Source organism: Taudactylus pleione, unplaced genomic scaffold (genome assembly GCF_031769625.1).
Source record: "Taudactylus pleione unplaced genomic scaffold, aTauple2 ptg000225l, whole genome shotgun sequence".
Taxonomy (NCBI): domain Eukaryota; kingdom Metazoa; phylum Chordata; class Amphibia; order Anura; family Myobatrachidae; genus Taudactylus; species Taudactylus pleione.
The window spans coordinates 8,298,534-8,320,877 of NW_028284627.1; the positions used below are offsets into that span (position 1 = coordinate 8,298,534).

Genomic DNA, 22,344 nt, shown 5'->3' on the forward strand with positions numbered 1-22,344 from the left:
TATATCATTGTGATTTCCAGACAGACAAGCCATTACAAGCAGAGAAACTACTTGGCCATACCACTGGCTCTCCTTGTGGTGAGTAGCATGTTGATTCTTGGTCACTCTCCATGCAAAGTCCTTCCTAGCCCATGAACTTCTTCTAAAACATACAAACTCTCTTCATTTGTAGCTTTCCTCTGCATGCAGCAGCAATGTCAAAAAAGAGAGTGTTTAATGAAAAGTGAATTTCCATGGTTAAAATACAAAGATGGTAAAATGTTCTGTACAACATGTTGTAAAGCGAGAATGAAGAATTCATTTACAAGTGGCTGTAACAATTTCCAACATAGCACTTTACAGAGACGTGTTAATATTGAAAGTAGAGATGGGGCATCTGGACAACATTTGAAAGCCATTTCAATTGTCAGAGAGCAACAAGTTTTTATACAAGCTGCAGAAAAACAGGTCACAAACACCGATGAAAGTGAAGAAATACAATTACGCACAGTTTATTGGATGGCAAAAGGAACATGTTACAGAAATCAAATTTTGTTCCCTGGTAGAGCTGCAGGTAGTGTATTAAGTTTAGCTTTTGTTAAAGTGACATTTGCTGCTGTGACATTAATTGCCTACATCTTTTACAAAAACAAGTGTTGTCAATATCAATTGTAATTAATTTTACATCTCTTACAGACAGCAATGGTGTCAAGTTTCCAAACGGGCTTAACCCGCATCATTCCCAGATCTATGAAATGACAAAAACTCTGGCAGAAACTGTCAGAGAAAATCTGAAAGAACTTCGAAAGTCTGCAGTCTTTGGCGCCATCTGTTATGAATCCTGTGATGTTGCAAAATACGAAAAGCTAATTATATGTATTACTTATATTACCAGTGAGGGACTTGGTAAAACAACACTAGCAGATATTGTTACTATTGTGGAAGCTGATAGTTACAGGCATACTTAAAACTTTAAAAAATCTCGACGTTGATCTGAGTAAAATGGCGGGGCTAGGCACGGATGGAGCTTCTGTAATGATGGGAAGTAAAAATGGTGTAGGGGTTAAGCTGATGCAGTAAGGTGCAAAACACTTAGTCCAGATACACTGTGCTGCACATAGAGTGTCTCTAGCCCTCTCTCAGGCAGCCAAAAACATTCCAGAGGTTAAATAGATAGAACTGTCATGGTTGTATCACATTTTTGATGACAGTCCTGTTAGGGAAGCAGTCTTGCATGAGATTCACAAGATTTATGACAGCACAGACATTTAGTTAAAATAACCAAAACAGATCAGGTGGTTGAGCTTCTATGAAGCAGTTAGTGCTGTTTTAATATCTTATCCAGCAGTGATTGAAGCATTAGAGCACATTGCTGAAAAAAACAGGGATGTAAATGAAGCAAAGACAAAAGGACTACTTTCAAAAACTAAAGTACCTAGTTTTCCTGCACTCCTTTCGATAGTTTTGGATATTTTGGAGCCCATAAAAAAACTTAATAATATGTTTCAGTACAGAAATGTGTTGTTTTCCAAAATCCAACCAATGGTTCACAGTTGTATATATGCAATAGAAAGTTTAAAAACCTGTCAGGGGATACATGAATTTAAATTTAATGAAGACTGTGTAAGTGTAGATCGGGACGATCTGCCCAATCAAAAATTCTCCTTCCGGGGTGTAGTTTTCAAAAATAAATTCTGTACTGACAATATCAAACATCAGTTTGCTGATACTGTCATTTCAAACCTTAAAAAACATTTCCATGAAGAAACCTTGGGTCTACTGACATCTTTTGATGTTGTTAAACTGTAAATCCCAAACATTATCGAGCTTTACCTGCTGATTTGAAAGAGTATGGGAAAGAAGACCTGGAAGTTTAAATTCAGCACTTTGCTTCTGGCTCATATCCTCTAATTGATGAGCAAGATTTGCGTAGCAGCTTCTTCCAGTTTAAGCACATCTGTAGCAACTTTCGGGGGAAAAATTTTGAAAATTTCACCAAAATCTTGATCTCTGAATACAAACAGGAATTTCCCAGCTTTGTAATGCTAGACAATATTGCTGTTGCTATTCCAATCAGCTCAGCTGATGCAGAATGTGGGTTTTCATGTATGAAACGTATAAAATCTACTTCTCGCAACAGACTTGGTGATGGTAAATTAAAAGATTTGATGCTTCTATCCTTGCAAAATCACAGACTACACTAATGTTGCTGCCAAAAAATTCAAGAGACACAAATGTCTAAATGGTCACGGCTTGGGTACACTTTACATTTTTTTTTGCAGAATAGAAACATTGGTTTGCTGGTAGGCAATTTATAGTACATTTCTCTATACTTAAAAAAAAAAAAGTCTTCCTGGGGCATTCTTTGTCTTTTTGAAAACTCTTGTAGATCTCTATTAAATTCTTGTAGCGCCACCAGTCTTGTGCTGACTTCATAATTGCAGTTACATTGACCAGCCTAGTTTTTAGTGGTTTTCGGTCTTGACTAGCCTCTATATTATTGGTGCCAGGTGAGACTTCTCTTTCGTTGCATTATTAAAGTTCACACTAATGTGGCCTCAACATCAATGTCTTGCATTTTATACTGCAGTTCTTCCTTAAATTTATAAAAAATTCCCCAGGAAGTCCTTTTTTTGTCTTTTTGTGAACTCTTGTAGATCTCTATTAAATTATTGGGAGCGCCACCTGTCTTGTGCTAACTTCATAAATTGCAGTTACATTGACCAGCCTAGTTTTTAGTGGTTTTCGGTCTTGATTAGCCTCTATATTGGTGCCAGGTGAGTCTTCTCTTTGGTTGCATTAAAGTTCACACTAATGTGGCCTTAACATCAATGTCTTGCATTTTTTACTACAATTCTGCCTTAAATTTATAAAGAATGTCCCAGGAAGTCCTTTTTTTGTCTTTTTGTAAACTCTTGTAGACCTTTATTAAATTCTTGGAGTCTTGGTGCGCTACCGGTCTTGTGCTGACTTCATAAATTGCAGTTACATTGACCAGCCTTGTTTTTATTGGTTTTAGGTCTTGACTAGCCTCTATATTGGTGCCAGGTGAGTTTTCTCTTTGACTGCATTATTAAAGTTCACACTAATGTGGCCTCAACATCAATGTCTTGCATTTTTTACTACAGTTAGCTTTCTTAAATTTATAAAGAATGCCCCAGGAAGTCCTTTTTTTTGTATTTTCGTAAACTCTTGTAGATCTTTATTAAGTTCTTGGAGCGCCACCAGTCTTGTGCTGACTTCATAAATTGCAGTTACATTGACCCGCCTAGTTTTTAATGGTTTTCGGTCTTGACTAGCCTCTATATTATTGGTGTCAGGTGAGTCTTCTCTTTGGTTGCATTATTAAAGTTCACACTAATGTGGCCTCAACATTAAAGTCTTACATTTTATACTATAGTTCTTCCTTAAATTTATAAAAAATTCCCCAGGAAGTCCTTTTTTTGTCTTTTTGTAAACTCTTGTAGATCTCTATTAAATTATTGGGAGCGCCACCTGTCTTGTGCTAACTTCATAAATTGCAGTTACATTGACCAGCCTAGTTTTTAGTGGTTTTCGGTCTTGATTAGCCTCTATATTGGTGCCAGGTGAGTCTTCTCTTTGGTTGCATTAAAGTTCACACTGTGGCCTTAACATCAATGTCTTGCATTTTTTACTACAATTCTGCCTTAAATTTATAAAGAATGTCCCAGGAAGTCCTTTTTTTGTCTTTTTGTAAACTCTTGTAGACCTTTATTAAATTCTTGGAGTCTTGGTGCGCTACCGGTCTTGTGCTGACTTCATAAATTGCAGTTACATTGACCAGCCTTGTTTTTATTGGTTTTAGGTCTTGACTAGCCTCTATATTGGTGCCAGGTGAGTTTTCTCTTTGGCTGCATTATTAAAGTTCACACTAATGTGGCCTCAACATCAATGTCTTGCATTTTTTACTACAGTTAGCTTTCTTAAATTTATAAAGAATGCCCCAGGAAGTCCTTTTTTTTGTATTTTCGTAAACTTTTGTAGATCTTTATTAAGTTCTTGGAGCGCCACCAGTCTTGTGCTGACTTCATAAATTGCAGTTACATTGACCCGCCTAGTTTTTAATGGTTTTCGGTCTTGACTAGCCTCTATATTATTGGTGTCAGGTGAGTCTTCTCTTTGGTTGCATTATTAAAGTTCACACTAATGTGGCCTCAACATTAAAGTCTTACATTTTATACTATAGTTCTTCCTTAAATTTATAAAAAATTCCCCAGGAAGTCCTTTTTTTGTCTTTTTGTAAACTCTAGTAGATCTCTATTAAATTATTGGGAGCGCCACCAGTCTTGTGCTGACTTCATAAATTACAGTTACATTGACCAGCCTAGTTTCTAGTGGCTTTCGGACTTGACTAGCCACTATATTGGTGCCAGGTGAGTCTTCTCTTTGGTTGCATTATTATAATGTGGCCTTAACATCAATGTCTTGACTAGCCTCTATATTGGTGCCAGGTGAGTCTTCTTTGGTTGCATTTTTAAAGTTCACACTAATGTGGCCTTAACATCAATGTATTGCATTTTTTAATACAGTTCTTCCTTAAATTTATAAAGAATGCCCCAAGAAGTCTTTTTGTAAACTCTTGTAGATCTCCATTAAATTCTTGGAGTGCCACGAGTCTTGTGCTGACTCCATAAATTGCCGTTATACTGACCAGCCTAGTCTATATTGGTTGACCAGCCTCTATATTGGTGCCAGGTGGGTCTTATCTTTGGTTGCATTATTCAAGTTCATAATAGTGCGGACTCAACATTTCTTGAATATTATTCTAACATTTTTCATTATAAAGTGTGCCTAAGGGAGAGCTTTTATCCTTTTGAACAGTTGTACTTTATTTTATTCTTGGAGCACCACCACTAATCAGACTATAATTGCAGTTACACTGACCGTCCACCCTAATCTATATTGGTTGACCAGCCTCTATATTGGTGTCATGTATTAGTATACTGTAATATGTTCACACTAGTGTGCAGGCAACATTTCTTGCAATTACTAGTAATGTATTTCTCTAAACCGTGCCCCTGAGTCTTTTTGTCAGTTTGCCCTTGTGAAAACTGCTGAAGGCATTTAAATAGATGTTAAACACCTGTAATAACTTTGATATTCTGTATTGTGTTAAAAGACTTTAAAGACAATGATGTGGCCTCAACATCAATGTCTTGCATTTTATACTGCAGTTCTTCCTTAAATTTATAAAAAATTCCCCAGGAAGTCCTTTTTTTGTCTTTTTGTAAACTCTTGTAGATCTCTATTAAATTATTGGGAGCGCCACCTGTCTTGTGCTAACTTCATAAATTGCAGTTACATTGACCAGCCTAGTTTTTAGTGGTTTTCGGTCTTGATTAGCCTCTATATTGGTGCCAGGTGAGTCTTCTCTTTGGTTGCATTAAAGTTCACACTGTGGCCTTAACATCAATGTCTTGCATTTTTTACTACAATTCTGCCTTAAATTTATAAAGAATGTCCCAGGAAGTCCTTTTTTTGTCTTTTTGTAAACTCTTGTAGACCTTTATTAAATTCTTGGAGTCTTGGTGCGCTACCGGTCTTGTGCTGACTTCATAAATTGCAGTTACATTGACCAGCCTTGTTTTTATTGGTTTTAGGTCTAGTGGCTTTCGGACTTGACTAGCCACTATATTGGTGCCAGGTGAGTCTTCTCTTTGGTTGCATTATTATAATGTGGCCTTAACATCAATGTCTTGACTAGCCTCTATATTGGTGCCAGGTGAGTCTTCTTTGGTTGCATTTTAAAGTTCACACTAATGTGGCCTTAACATCAATGTATTGCATTTTTTACTACAGTTCTTCCTTAAATTTATAAAGAATGCCCCAAGAAGTCTTTTTGTAAACTCTTGTAGATCTCCATTAAATTCTTGGAGTGCCACGAGTCTTGTGCTGACTCCATAAATTGCCGTTATACTGACCAGCCTAGTCTATATTGGTTGACCAGCCTCTATATTGGTGCCAGGTGGGTCTTATCTTTGGTTGCATTATTCAAGTTCATAATAGTGCGGACTCAACATTTCTTGAATATTATTGTAACATTTTTCATTATAAAGTGTGCCTAAGGGAGAGCTTTTATCCTTTTGAACAGTTGTACTTTATTTTATTCTTGGAGCACCACCACTAATCAGACTATAATTGCAGTTACACTGACCGTCCACCCTAATCTATATTGGTTGACCAGCCTCTATATTGGTGTCATGTATTAGTATACTGTAATATGTTCACACTAGTGTGCAGGCAACATTTCTTGCAATTACTAGTAATGTATTTCTCTAAACCATGCCCGAGTCTTTTTGTCAGTTTGCCCTTGTGAAAACTGCTGAAGGCATTTAAATAGATGTTAAACACCTGTAATAACTTTGATATTCTGTATTGTGTTAAAAGACTTTAAAGACAATGTGAATCTTCCTTGTTCAAATGTATTAATACATCAAAACTTGCTTTAGTTGGCTAACACTGGCAGCTGTACTGTTGATTACCAGCACCTAAGAGTTATGGAAAAATGTCATTGTGCACTAATGTTGTACTTACTATGCTATAATAAAGCTAAATTGTGGTTTACAAAACTGTTTAGCATTAATTTTTTTTTTCTTTCACGTTATTAGATTTTACTAAAACTATCATTCCGATGGGACCCAGAAAAGGTAAGGACCCCAATTTAGTAAAATGAGGGGTCCCTGGGACCCACAATTTTTTTGGCTTTCCACGATCACTGTCAATAAAAGCCATTGGGGTAGATGTATTATAGCGGTACTTAACGTGCCACTATAATGCTTCCTGCTTCACACTAACGATACTGCCTTTGAACCTCTATACACCCCTTCCTATACCTTCTGATATCCTGCCTATAAACCTCTAAGGATGACGCTATTTTGCGTACGCAGTTATACAGTAAATAAAGACTCCAGACCTAGAACCTGTGGTTCCAAAGCACAAAGTATTATTCAAGTAAAAGTACAGTCAGTTACACGCTAGTTATAAGTACAATTTGAAACAAAGCAATTATACAAACCCAAGTACAGTTATACATACGCAGCGCTCTGGACCAGATGTAGGCATCAGCAAGAAACCCCTCGTCAATCAGCATTCAGCACGAAAACTAGGAACCCAGGGTCAGAGCACACATATTTATACCCCCAGAAATAAACAACACAATAGAGAAGTTTGTTGCTAATACCATTGGTCCTACAGGAGAGGGCATATGTTACAAGGCATTTAACAGGTTGGTTCAAATAGACACAGTCCAGCCTCTAACAACTGGTGGTCTCTGGTTTCCCGCCTCAAGCAAATCCTAACAGTTGGTCATATAATGTACATTCTGTTGCTTGAAGTCTCTGCGGTCCATAAGTTGAGAATGCACGTTGTGATCTCTCCATCGATATTACCAGAATACTGTTGAGAGTACGCATCAGTACAATACCAAACATGGCTTACTTATCACGTATAAAACCTTAGTTACGAAATAATCTTTAATCCTAGCAATTATAATAAATGTGTATACTTGAATCTTATACCTTCAAGCTTATGGAACCTTGCATGTGAATATGTAATGTGTGAGTATGTGGGGTTTGATGTAAAGACGCTAGTTAACTTTTGGCAGATGTGTGTGCATGAAGCTAATATTCAGCGTTTTCATACAGGATCTTATGCATTCGCTAATATGCGACTAGTTAACAGCGCAATTGTGCGTATTAATATGTTTGAGAAATGGTGAAAGATGCAATCGCATGATGCTAATAGTAATATCGCCACATGTACTAAAGTGTGAGTTTATCTAAAATGGCGCTTGGGCGGCCATTCACAAAATGGCATCTTGCGATCTCATTTCCAAGATGGCGTTGCTGCGATCCAATTTTAAACTGATCTTGTCTCAGCCAATTATCCAGTTTCAACAGCCTCTTTACCGAAGCGAAGCACTACCGATGAGATGTAAGAACATCTAATCTCCCGGAGGGGGAGCATTAACTCCCCCCTCCAGCGCTACCCGCTAAAGACCACAGCGCATCAGCCTAGTGTTGATGCCCTTTGTCTCTGTCCCGGCCTGCTCCACAGAGCATCCACGGGATCCCCGCATGCAGCCTGGAGCAGGGACAGCGCTGTCCCTGCTGTGGGGATAGGCTAGCGCCAGGCTGTATCTGTCGATAACGACAGCTACAGCGGGCCAAACGGTCAGGCCATATGAACGTTCGTACATGGCCCAGGCTATCGGCGCTGCTATCTTGTAGATAGCAGCACCGATAATGACAGGGGCGCTTAGCACCCCTGTCATTTACCGCCCAGACCCCGATCATACCTCGGGGAGAAACGGTATCATAACGTGCGCTGATACCGCTTGTGGGCTTCATACATCTCCCCCACTGACACTTATGAAATGCTTGTAATTTTACTTCAGTATACCATAGTAACATCTGACAAAAAGGTCTAAAAACACTGAAGTAGCAAACTTTGTGAAAACCAATACTTGTGTCATTCTCAAAAGTTTTGGCCATGGCTGTAGACTCACACATTGATGCAGACACATCTCAGATGCATAGAACTCAATATTTTTTTGCACGCTCTTCTATTGAGTAATAGACTACCAATTCACATCAAATTCTTCATCAGCGAAACAGTTTACTAAATCATTCTAAACAACATTTACACTTACTTTGGTATCTATTCACTAAGCCCTGGAGAGATAAAATTTACAGATATATACTACCAACAAATCAGCTCCTCACTTTACAGGCTGTGTTTAAAAAATGACAGGAACTGATTGAATGCTACTTTATCTCTCTCCATAGTACATAGTGGACCCCTTTGTCTAATCCATAAAGAAATTCCTCATACACCAACCTTTCCTGTATACACTATTTCCCTTGTTGTGACACAGTACCCTTAAGTTATTTAAACTATGTTTTCTTGATTCTTCTCAGTTTGAGAGTAAGTTCACGATTGACTGTTCTTATGCTCATTCTTGTGAATAAAACATAACTCATTAATACATGTCTATATATACAGACACGCACAACCCAAACATATATTTATTTACTATATATGAAAGCTGTCTTTTTGGGGTGGGTTTAGTTGGATGTGAGCGCCAGTGTGAGCGGACTATTAGCGTGCGCCCACAAGTAGGGCAAGTGCATCCTTATAATGAGGGTTACATAACCAGCAGCCTGGCGGCTTCTTACATAGACAAGCAGGGCAAGGGGCGGGGGGCGCTTATGCTGTGTGTCTGCCCTGAGGGGACTCAGCTGCTGTATTATCGCCCCATCCCGCCTTTGCCTGTCGGCGAATTAGTTAACGCTAAAGTCGCGATTGTGTGTCGGGAAGGAGCCGAACCCGCGTGGGATAAATCGAATGACAGGGACAGGAGCGTGCACGTGCACTCTCCTCTCCACCCCCTGGTGCGCGGGAACGCAACACAGCCGCCGCGAGCCTCCCTCTCCTCAACGTGCTCATCCGGGGACTTCCCGGCCCGGCCAAGCCGATCCATCAGCGGCTCCGCCCACGCGCCCGCCCTACTACGTCACCAGCACCAACAACAACAGCCCAAAAGATATTAACTGAAGGAAACGCCGACATCTTCCCTCCCCCGGCGGCTGTGTGCAACGAAGCGCGGGGCTACTGGAGTGTGCGTCGTCACGGAGAAGACTCGCTCGCATCGCTATCGCCGAGAGTCGGTGGTGGTACACACAGCAGCAGCGCAGCTACCCGACCACACTAGAGAAACGTGAGGCTGAGGTGGACACGTGACGACGGCTGAGCCAATCGCAGCAAGGGAGGCGTGGTCCGGGGGACGTGCCCTGTAGTGTGCTGGCTGGGGAGAGCGGTGCGCACTTGGCTGAGGCAGCTGCTGCTGGAGAGAGTGACGTGACGGTGCTGCTGACTGGTGACTGTGGGGTACACTCAGCCTCTGTGCACACCATGTTAGGGAGACCCCTGCTCTTCTCTCATATCCATTCTGAGCCCCCACTGCGTGTCCCATCCACAGAGGCTCGCGCTACGTAAACCCTTTAACCAGCCTCTGCCCCCCAACTTCCCAGCACCCATTCAGGACCCTGGCTACAATGTCCTTTCTCTGGACTTGACACCTTTATATCCCATCTGCTGGCTGGACAGGTGTGCATTCCTATTTAGTACACCCCTACTGCCTTTCTCTTAAAGGGTCATCTTTAAAAAAAATATGGGGGTGAATGCTGTCCATTGGTTCAGGAAGGGGCTCAGGCTGCACGACAACCCAGCCCTGAAGGAGTGCATCCAGGGAGCTGACACAGTCCGCTGCGTCTATATTCTGGACCCCTGGTTTGCTGGATCATCCAATGTGGGGATCAACAGGTGGAGGTAAGGAGATCCTCCTGGCTTCCTCTGTGCTGCTGCTTCTAGGTGGCTTTATTCATAATTCCTAGTTTTGTCATTCATCTATCTGGGGGATAGTTGCCATTGGTAGAGCTAAAAAGTTTCTATCCACGAAATGTATCTAAAATAATAAAATTAAAAATCTAATTGTATCTGAAAGTCAATCTATAGTTGTCAGGGTCAGCAAAAGTTAATTATATGTGAATATGTTTAGCTTTATGTAAGAGTGTTATTTAAGTAATCGCTTTTGCATACTTGCCACCAGATGGCTGAACACAGTACTTACACCCCTATATAGGTCACCCAAACCACTTATTAAGCTTCGTCAGCTTTTCCATGAAGAATGTAAAAACTGCACCTGCCTTGTGCCAGTGGTACCTAGGTGTGTATTCTCCCTGTCACTGTGACCTTTACCGATTCAAGGGAGTCACCACAGACCCACTGTAATCCTTGGTCCATTATTCTTTTGTTGACAAATAACCCATCTTAATGCTAAAAACCTACCCACTATAAAAACTGCTAATGTAACTGCCAATCTGTAGTTACTTCAGCCAGTTTATAGGTGTCTGTAAATAATGGAGAGAATGAATGCAGTGATACTGCTCCCCCTGCCTTCAGCTGGAGAATGACATGATGTGGAACATAAGTTATGTAAAAGGGTGTAACTAGCTCTGTGTACATAACCTTTTACTGCGTTGAGAACATAAAGTGTTGAGCAACAAGCTGCAAAATATAATTCTATATATATAATGTGCTTTGTAGTGTCTGACGTTAAAAATAAATGACTTAGGAGCCATTCTAGCCAACGCCTGCTCTTGTACATTTTTAGGCATGGACCTTGTAAGTTCTTCAGGTAATGGCCACACACTGTAATTAGAGCATACGGCATGATGTGATGCTACTGAAAAATTATCATTATGTAATGCGACCCTGCAAAAAAAATGCCGTTGTATGTACTAAACTGCTCCTTTGCAACTATAGAAAAGTTTCTGTTCAGTGGATTTGCTCACAGTCTAGGTCATAGAACCTATCACTGGTGTATAATATTGTCACTATAGAAAATATATATGTAGATTATTAGGTTTGGTACTATGGGAAAGTGCTCGAAAAACATTTACTCCCCACTGAGACTGTATGGGCTGCATTGCAGTATAGAGAGCTTTATGATGTACATATGCATACTGTTGTGAACACCTGTCTGGAGAAATGTGATAAGTAGTAGATTACCTTGTTTTGTCGCAGACACCAGTTCGTGCAATTTTCATGCGTATTGTGTGTGCAATATTGTGATACTCTGTTTTAATGGGAAATTGAATGGACACATTATTTGGTCTAAAACATATTTGTGTATATGGTTTTTCTGAATCAGACCGAATGTGAGAAAGTTAAGTGCAGTAACAACCAATCAGGTGTCTGCTTTTCAGTCATGTTTACTCTGACAAATTACATGTCGTGTGATGATTAGTTTACACTCTGGTATTGACACATGTATGATTCTAAAGTGAAATAGAATGATGGAAACACTGATAGGTTTCAATGAATCATAAAGTTCAGTTTGACTGGTAAGGAGACGATTCAATTGTTTTTTGGGTGGTGATTAATGGGTGCCCTACGGAGCAATTAATTTATTTATTAATTATTGCCCTTGTCGCGCTCAAAAGCATCGGGTTTAGCTGTGTAAAGTGGCTAAACCCATCTAAAGTCCTGGTTAGGGCGCCCAAAACATGGACTTTTCTCACATTTCTGCTCACCACCTCAGGAGACTGCGAGCAGAAATGTGTGAGTCCGCAGCTAGTTCGGAGCAAAAATTGAATTGCTCCGTCGAGCACCCATTACCTAAAGTTGCAATAAAAGCAATTGAATTCCCCTCTAACAATGTAGTGTTCATTCTAGCACCAGTCACAACCCATGCAGTTCTATTTACCTCCCTGGGGTGTCGCTCACTGCTCTAGTGCTTCTAGCACACTCAGCTGATGCAACAACCTTCTGATAAACAGACCAGTGTGTGCTAGATGTACCAGAGCAGAGAGCGAAACCACAGACTGGAAAGAGGAACTGCACGGGTTGTGACAGGTGCAGGGTACTAGAATGAAGACTAATGGTGCCTACACACCGGACGATCGCCAGCGATAACGATATCATTTAATGATCTCCCGGGTGTGCTGGATGATCGATATCGATCATTCAGCACACCGCCAACGACTTGCGATCAACGATCGATTTCGACCAGGTTACTATAGGGACCTGCGACCAGGTTGACCTGCATGCACGGTCGACGGACGATATCGTTATCGTCCATATGTGCCCACGCATCGCAGGTTGTTGGTAGGTTGGAGGCACAGAAAAATGCACAATATTAACGATATGATCGATATAGGTCATACTGTGCATTTTAATCGTACCGCGTGTATGCACCATAATAATGAACGTGACTATATGACTGGGTTGGAAAACCTAATTTGACCTGTAATGTACTTGTCTTTTCTTAAGATGGTTGTAAGACAAACATGCAACAGGTTGCAGCAACTGGCACAGATTTTGACAAGCAGTATTCTCATGCCATCTCCATGTTATGATTCATTGTTAATCATGAGACATTTGTTTGCACACACCTTGAGATATCCTAGTTTAATATTTTTCTCCATCATTTCCGTTATCAGTATTTTGGATGTTGTGTGCATAGTGGCTGACTTACGAACTGCGAGAGACCGGGCTCTTGCTAGATATTTTTTTATTTATATTTTGCCTGGATTACTTGGGAAGTGAGTTAGTCAGTTATTTGGGACTCTAAACTGTCATTCCATATAGGCTTGTTTTTCACCTAGCAACCAACCATCCAAGCAATCGAATTGGATTTCTGGCAGACCTATCACACTGTTCCCACTCTCACTTTTTATTTTAAACTCTGAAGATTTAGATTTTATTTTTTTCCCTGACTTTCAGCTAAGATGTTCTGTCAGAAATTAATTTCACCCGTCATTACTTAAAGTCCATGAAAAGCTAAAATATTTCTGTCTCTATTTGAGTTAGTGGTCAGTTTGAAATGCTGTAAGCGGTTTGTTGAGGGAACAGAATCTCTGGGCTCTGCATGAAGATCTGTAGCTTATGTCAGTGACAGATTTGTGTGGATGCTTTCCAGAGGAAGGAGCAGGCTGGTAAACCTGCTTATGTGACTGCATTGCAGATATCGACCAAAGCATATTGATGATTTCAGCATCTCGCTCTCTGAATTACTGTATTCTGTCAACCCACTAGTTCTTTATAATGCTTGTCAGTGTGAAAAATGTTCAAGCTTCTGATGATCATTCTATAATGACACCATCATTTGATTGTCTATTTTTATCCTATAGTTTGAGCCACCCACAGATACCAAGATGATATTCTGTTTTATTATCTTTTATATGGCGCAACAAGGGGTCTGCAGCGCCTTACAAATGACAAAAACAGAAACAATATGAACAAAAATAGGAATGACAGTGACATACAATACAGATCATTGCAGAAAATGGACATTGTTTATTAATATTGCTGCATCAGCGATCATAATACTCCAAGTTGCAGGGCGGCAAAACCCAAATGTTGAGAGCTGTTGTAGGCAGTGGGGAGGAGATGGTGGTAGAAACCAAGGAAAGAAAAGCACATGAGGGAAGAGGGCCCCACTTGTGGGAGCTTACAGTCTAAAGGGAAGGGGGGACACAAAGTGAACTGGACAGGTTAGAATGAAAGCTGAAAGGCTTTGATGAGGAAGTGGGTCCTTCATGCCAAATACTGTTGTATGGAATATATCTTGAATCGTAAGGTAAAGGAGGACAAAATAGGTAGAATTCAGAAGTCATTCAGTGAAATCTAGGAGAGGCAAGAGACTTTTGCATAGTTTATAGAACCAATTTCTATTTGCTGAACTAGATACACAGTGAGAGATTATGCATTCTCTTCCTCTATGGCTAAAGTTTGTTCATGTAATGCAGGAGTCACAAAACTTTTACGTTTTGATTCCTCCATGGAATCCATTATGATTTTTTATTTCTTATGATGGTCAGCTTTTGATCCTGGTAGGGTGGGAGTGATGCAAATTAAAATAGACCACTTTAGGAATCCCTGATCTAATTGGACCACAAGCCATGCATTGCCTTTATCCTTCTGGGGAACGGGATGTAGTTATTATCCTAGTTGTATACCGTTGCTCAGCATGCAGGAGCCGGAATCCAGACACCAGTCAGAATCCCGACCATTTGCATCCCGTATTAGAGTTAGAGAAGGTTAGGTTTAGGCTGTGGGGAGGGAGGGGAATGGTAATATAATTCCATCTGTCGGCAGTGACCCAGATTCTGATCGCCAGGATCCCGAGCGCTGGCATCCCATACCCAACCCCTGGGGAATATGCATTTACATGTGACGCACAGGGGGGAATTGTTTTTTTGGGTGTCCATCAGTGCAGGTCACTTATTGCTCTGATCAGGCTTCCATTACTTTTGTCAAAAAGAACCGGGTTTAGCCGTGCAAAGCAGCTAAACCCGTCTAAAGTCCATGATAGGGTGCCCAAGTCATGGACTTAGCACACATTTCTGCTCGTAACCTCAAGAGGCTGCAAGCGCAAATGTGTGGAGCCGCGACTGTGGCCACCGAACGGCAGCACAATTGAATTGGTGGCGGTGGTTGCCTTCTAGTGGCAGGCGTGAGAAAAACAATTCAACTCCCCCCTTAAGATTAACTTCATATTATATCTGAGGGGTCACGCTGCTATTTTTCACCCAAGATTGCAACTCATGGACCCAACACCAAGTTAAGGTGTTTATATTTCTATGGATTCCCTCCTCATTATAATATATACATTCTGTTTTTTGTCTCTTCTGCCTGCAAGGTATAGGTCCTAATGACTTAAGGCTCATTAAGAAAAATGTGGAATATATTTTGCATCATCTGGGAGCTTTATGGATTTTTTTTAATTAATGCACCCTATTACTTCTAATAGCTATGCTCCAATTGGTGTGAACTTTCTGACTTTTGGGGTCCATCCAGTGTTGAGGCGTGTCATGAGTACTACATTTAGGGGCCCACTGAAGTAGGTTGCATGCGCTATAGAATAAGATAATCGCCTACTCACCACTCACTCCCCATTACCTTATCAATTCCAGCAGGGTAATGTGAGTTGTAGTTGGCAAATAATTCTTATGCTGAGACAGAATTTTGTCAAAAATGTTTATATATTTATATTACCAGACTTAATTTTACTTGTTTCTTATTACTTCCGTAATTGAAAATTACACAAATATTTTATGTTTTGATGATTTTGTCTCTAACATGGTATTTGAAAGTCATTTGGTGTTCAAAAATAAATCTTAAGGTGCGAATCTACTACCCGACAATGAAGGTCTGCAGTTGTTCATTGTACTGTACAATGCATATACTGAACGATATGTCGTTCAGTTTAGGCACCCTCCCTCATTCCTGAACTTGGCCAATCTGTCGTTATCGGCAGATTGACTGGCATGTTCAGGCGATGATTGATGTCGGAAACAACCAGTGGGAGCTCGCATCGCTGGTCGTTTCTGACATTATACTGGCCGATTTATGCACGATTAATGACCTCATTTTAATCGGCAAGTGGATACGCGGCTTAACACTTCCATAGCTCAATTGGCCTGATTCATAAATACAGTAAGCAAAGCCGTGGTGATAATCCATTACATCTATTTTCATTGTATGTTTCTAATTATGTATCTAATCCTGAAAGGTCATACTTAATCCAATCCTTGGTATTGCATATGCTGCTATAGGGAGTATGTCTGATCATGTGATTTATAGGTCAACAACAATACCTGAATATTAGACTGTATTTGTACAATAAATGGAAGCCCTCATCATAGTTATATCATTGTGTTTAAATGAAGGCAACAATAGTCAGTAAATTTTTCTCTTACAGATTGACTTTATGAAATTGTTCTAGCAGCTTTTATTTTGAGACACTTCTGACACTGGGCCTGATTCAGACCCAGTCGCAAACGCTGAGCGCTCGCAACCGGGTCAATGGTAGCATGCGCATGATGGAGCCGGCTCCGTCGTGCGCATGCACGAGACCCGGATAGTGACGGGCAATCCGTCGCTCCGGGTCTCGTACCAAAGGGGGCGTGCTGTCGATGTTGAGTGACAGCACGCCCCCTTTGGTGGGCGGGCCGGGGGAGTTACTGCCCAAACGGAAGCGTTCCCATGTGAAGGCCTCCATTTTGGGGCGGCCCCACTGACCTCACGAGTGATGTCAGTGGGAGAGATTTCGGCTCCGTTAGAGCCGAAATCTCTCTGGGGCTTGCGACAACGAAACCCTACCACAGGGGTCTCGTCGCAAGCCTGATGGTCGCGATGGTCTTGACCATTGCGACCATCTTCCTGGACGCTCGCTATAGCTGTGGGTGGTCACCCACAGCTATGCGAGCGGCCAGGAGGCCGTTCTGAAAAAAAATAGCCCAGCACTGATTCAGAGCGAGCGCTCTGTCAGAGCGACCGGCTCTGAATCAGGCCCACTGCATTTAGTGCTACTTTAACAGTGAGTTAGTGGTTGTTCGGTCATGTAATAATAAATTGTAGTACACCTTAAGAAAGGGGGGGCCTGAAACAGGCCAGTAGTCTGCGACACAGTTGTGGAAGTGGCCATATTTCTTCTACATTTGTAGAATTACTTGTACTCTTCCTGAAATTGACACCCTCCCCAGGTCCTTGTTCCATCCTTTCCTAAGGTAGAACTGGTGGCTTAATTTAGTGGTCTTGTTAAATATTTTGACCAATGCACAATTGAAATGAGCCCATAATGTTGGTATCCATTTTGTTACGTCGTCATAATTACTATAGGATCCAGTACATCATGGATAGTCAGGCGATAACTTCGTGGTATCACTAGTTCCTAGCATATTGATAGGCTGCAAGCTGGCTTTGTCATCACAATAGATGTATACACTGTATCCACTGTTAGGAATACTCTAAACATGACGCAGGCAGGAGTTAAGGAATCATAGCTTAATTGAACAATATTCAGTGATTTGTCACCTGCATTCACTCGTGTCTGTTTATGGGCCCCTTGTGAGGATTTCAGTTAGTTGTAAGAGGCTGCAACAGCCACGGGGAAACCGTCTGTGACTACTGATTGCTTATTGCCTTTATCAGAGAAAATCTAATTGTAATGGAATCTTATGTGATATTGCTGCATATTCAGATTAGAAACAGCAGTGTGTGGTTCTCAGCTTATTTGTCTTGTGTACTGTATTTCATGAATTTTGTTCTCCGTCTAAACTGGTGATTAGCACAATGCAAAACATATATTAATGTTCATTATGGTTTAACTGAAGCTCAGTGCAGCTTGTCCTTGTCTAAAATTACTTTTTATAGATCTGTTGATTGTATTAAATATTTTATTAATGATGCTTAGTGCCTGTTTTGTTAATCCCATGTGATCTATCTATCAGTCCTATTTTATTATTCTCCTTTATTTATATGGCACCACTAGTGTTCTGTAGTACTTTACTAAGTACATAACCAAGTGAACAAGAAACCAGTGAAATGCAGTACAATAAAATGCAGGAGAAGGTTTTTATACATTGCTGCATTAGCGATCACAACACTCAAATAAGCAACAGGGCGTAAGCACCCAAGTGTTATGCTGGCCATACACGGGATGATTTTTAATACTTTTGGCATTTTCTACAGATTGGTCTGACCAATCATTTGCAAATAGTTGTATTTGGGATCTTCTGTGCCCCCGATGCGCGTCCCCGCTGTCGTCTAGTTGGATCGCAGATCAGATGGTTTTGCAGAGAGATCTCAACTGATCGTGTACGAGGTGATACACTTCTATGCATCTTATCCTATGATCTTAATGATCAATCGTACACCATTTGACCACATCTTATGAAGAATTTCAAGGGAAATCGTACAACTGATCTTAATAACTTTGAATCTCACCGTGTATGGGGGTCTATAGGTGCCCTAGTGGGGAGTAATGCTGGCCATGCACCTACACGACCAGCATAAGATCAGATTCATCATACGATTTCCCTACGATTCCCCGGAGCTCCCTGGCAGTCCCGGCAGCATATTTGTTGTTTATCTTTGCACAAGATCTGTCGTAAGATCGATCCTGTGTCTCACAGGCTCTTAAGGGAAACAGTCATTGAAATGACTTGATTTGCTGCACGATGGATCGCATGAACAAAATAAACGGCACTATCTGCACACGATACGATGGACAAGATGTGCTGCACATCTGATCATAAGATCCGATTATAGGAGCTGTGGGAGCGCGCATCAGATCTTATCTTACTAAAATAATACACGATTTTCACAAGATCCATCTTTGACTCATCGAAAATCGGGCATGCGGCTGGAAATCATGCAGGTGTATGGCCAGCTTTAGGAGTAGATTAAAGTACAAGTAAGGAGAAACACAAGAGGGTAGAGGGCCCTGCTCGTGAGAGCTTACATTCTAATGGAGTGGGGCAGACAAACAGGCGTGACACATATGGGGTATACAGGGAGGAAGGTGCATGTAGCAGCCGGGTAGGATGAGAGCTGAAAGGCTTTGATGAAGTAGTGGGTCTTGAGAGCCCGTTTGAATTTTTCTAGAGAGGTGGAGAGTCTGATGGGGTGAGGGAAAGAGTTCCAGAGGTAGGGAGCAGCACGGGCAAAATCTTAGAGGCAGGAGTGCGAGGAAGTAATTAGTTGGCAGGTATGTATCCTAACCCCCCCCTCCCAGCTGCCTAAACCTAACCCTCCCTAGTGTTCACTCTAGCTCCGGCGGCAGGCAGGGCGCCGAAGCTAGAGAAGGCACTTCCGCAAGCACCCAAAAAGGGGGCGTGTGTATAAGATTCGTCACCTTTTCGTCACTCTTGGGGGCGTGCCCGGCACTTAGGGACACGCCGGGCAGCCCCCAAGCCCTGCTGACAGGGAGAATAGGTGCCAGGCGCATGCGCCCAGCATCTATTCACCGGCGGTGACCGGGTCACTACACATTTCCCCACCCGCGGGACACTGCGACCCGCGGGTGAAGACTGCACCCGCAGGCTGTGAGGGCAGGGCACTTTTTGCCCTTCAGAAGGAGGGCAGGGCACAGCGCCCCGCTAAAACAGCCTAGCGGGAACGCTAACCCTCCCTACCCACAGCCTTAACCTAACTCTTGGAAATGTATATGTAAAAATATGGATGCGGAAACACACACTGTATCATGCGCCTGTTTTTTCATAATTTCTCAGCAAATATTAATGCGCAGCCTGGTTTACATAAAATACATAATAAAATTAGATTAATGAAATATTTTGTCTGTCTCAGGCAGCGAGAGTTATACAGCTTAAACTATGGGAGGAAAATGACAGAAAACAACCCACCAGGGGGCTACAAAGACCCTTCAATCGTCCCAACAGTAGGGGCAATTCAGACCCGGATGCAACGCAGCGTACTTTCGCAGCCGTCAGGGGCCGTGTGTGCAAATTCCGCGAACGCACAGCCAGGCTTAAGCACGCCCTCTGTCTTAGAGAGAGACGGCAGAGTGATCGCACGCCGGTGTAAAGATGCCCACTTTTCTTTCTCAGCACATCATCTCCAGGAAGTGTATGATTATTCAGTAACATCGAGAGCCATCAGAGCTGCTCGCAGCCTTTAAGGTAGACCCTACCCAGCCGCAAGCACTGGGTTCACTGCAGACTGAAATACAACCAGGTGACGTGTACAATGACCCTTCCATGCTAGTTATGGACGCCCAAAGAATGCCGTTTTGACGCTCATACACTCCTGCGTTCGCACATCCACTCCCCCGTTTTCCAGGACACTCCCCTTTTACCACCCACAAACAGTACTATCTGTCACTCAAAGTAGTGCTCAGTCTGTGTACTACAAGCGTATGAATCCCAATCGCAGTGACTGGCTTACGCACTGTGACGCATGCGCAGACAGGCAACTATCGGCCACAGCGTGTAATCGCAGTTTATCGTCCAGGTCAGCATGCCTATCACTCTGGCCAAATCTGTATACTTCAATTCGGTTATGCTCGAATAGGTATAAGGAATATATACATAATACTTAAGGTTTTCGTTAGGTTTTTTTTTATACTAAAATCGATGTCTGTATTTCAGAGGCCAAATCAAAATAATAATCCTGTAGTCTTGCCATTTAGGTTACAATCTTTCAAGTATGTTTCACACATTGAATAGACTTGTAAAGCTAATTAATTTCTATGTTGCAAAATCCGAATTAATTAAAATTCAAATTATAGAAGTGTTTTGTGAGTTTTGTTGAATATGGTAAGAAAGAAGCATTTGCCTCTTGCCAGCCAGGTCCTAATCAGCAACTCCTATCCTTACATGTGGGAGGCTTGTGCGTGTACAATCAGCTAGCCTACAGATGCTCTTACATTAGGTACTCTTTAAGCAAACAAATCAATATTTCTCTTCATCCTGTATGATCTATGGGAGGATGACGCAGGACGATGTCTTTTCAGATCTCCCCTGACTCGAAGTTGGAGATACTCCTCTGCAGGCCTATTCCATTTCAGTTTGCACTTTCACAGGTACACATCACTGGCCTGGGATTTATATTTTTCTGAAAGTACTTTATTGGATGTAACAAGTGCTGAACTGAGCGGAAGTAAAGGCAGATTTAAAATGAGTACTGATACCTAAATACAGCTGCTGTTAACTAATATACATATAAAAGGCATGAAGATTGGTAAAATTAAGCTATGGTCATAATAGATAATAGTTTATTCTATGAGCCTTTCTGTCTGTAACCCTGCGCCTGAGGCCTGACCTAAAAATGTAAATGATCAGGCATCAAGAACAGGGGAACATTTACTTGTACAGTGATGAGTATAAGGGAGACCCCCCCACCCCTCCCTCCCTCCTGATAAGTGCAATATTCGGACATGTGAAAAGCTCTTCCTGCTTGTTACGTAAAACCATAAATTGGGGAAATCCTTAAGCACAGGTGACTTAATTAGTACCTCAGTCAGTTTGATATAACCATCTGTACTCCAGCTTGGATATCCTGTGTACGCACTTGCCGATGGCGGCACCCCGCCGAGTCCCGTTGCTAACTAGGTCAGTACACACTAGACATCGTCTACTGTACCGGCCTTAAGAAAACAAAAGTTTTGTTTCTTTTAACCGTCAAAAATCTTAAAAGAACAATCCCCCCTCTCTTGGCAAATGCAGCTTGCCACTTGTTGATGTCTTAAAGCCGTGATCGTCAACCTGATACACTTCAGGGGCCGCACTATGCAGCCCTCACAACCTTCAAAAGGGTTGTATGTTAATCTTAATAACATATTAAGTTATTTAATCAAGGAAAGAGATGCCTAATTGTAATAACATAGCAACAGGCTTTTCAAACAAGTTTTACAAGCCATAAACCAATATTACAAAGCAGGAAGGAGCTAAGGGTTGCAGGTGAGTGCCACCTGTTGCCTATCGCTCATAGTGACTCATTTAAAATTCTGAACAAGCTCTTATTAATATGACTTCGTTGAGATCTGTCCCTTTAAGCTGGGTACACACTACAAGATATCTGTAACGATTTGGTCAATTCCAACAGAATTGGAACAACAAATCGTTAAAAATCTGTAGTGTGCATGCTTCCGTGGGGTCATCAGCCTCATTGCCAAATCATATGTGTAGCATGTAGGATCAGGCGATGCGGCTGACTATCCCATGCAGAGGGAGGGGGTGGGGGGGGGAGGCATATCGAGCAGTAGTTCACCGGATCGCCCAGTGTGTACGGACCTCCCAATATGTAGGCTCGTCGATATGGGAATCGTTGGCGACATCGCTGGGTACACACATAGTTTAGTATGTACCCAGCTTAAAGCAGGTGAGATTGATGGAAAATTATTTTCTACCATTTCAAAACAAAGAAGGTATTTGTTACACATGGGTCATTGTCTGATCCTGGATTAGCCTAATTGGCCTGATTTCAGCTATTGTCTGCGCATTATAGAAACCAGTCTGTTCGACATTCATTTTTGAA

At 41.6% G+C, this 22,344-nt stretch overlaps 1 protein-coding gene across 1 annotated transcript in view; it reads left to right on the plus strand.

The window, feature by feature from the left end:
* Positions 1–9,420: 9,420 nt before the first annotated feature.
* The window catches only part of CRY1 (cryptochrome circadian regulator 1), a 36,310-nt gene continuing 23,386 nt past the window's right edge, over positions 9,421–22,344 (plus strand). The window contains exon 1 of the mRNA XM_088478920.1: positions 9,421–10,329. Within this exon, the coding sequence (XP_088335046.1) occupies positions 10,172–10,329 (158 nt within the window). The 5' untranslated portion in view covers positions 9,421–10,171. The remainder of the gene's footprint in view (positions 10,330–22,344) is intronic.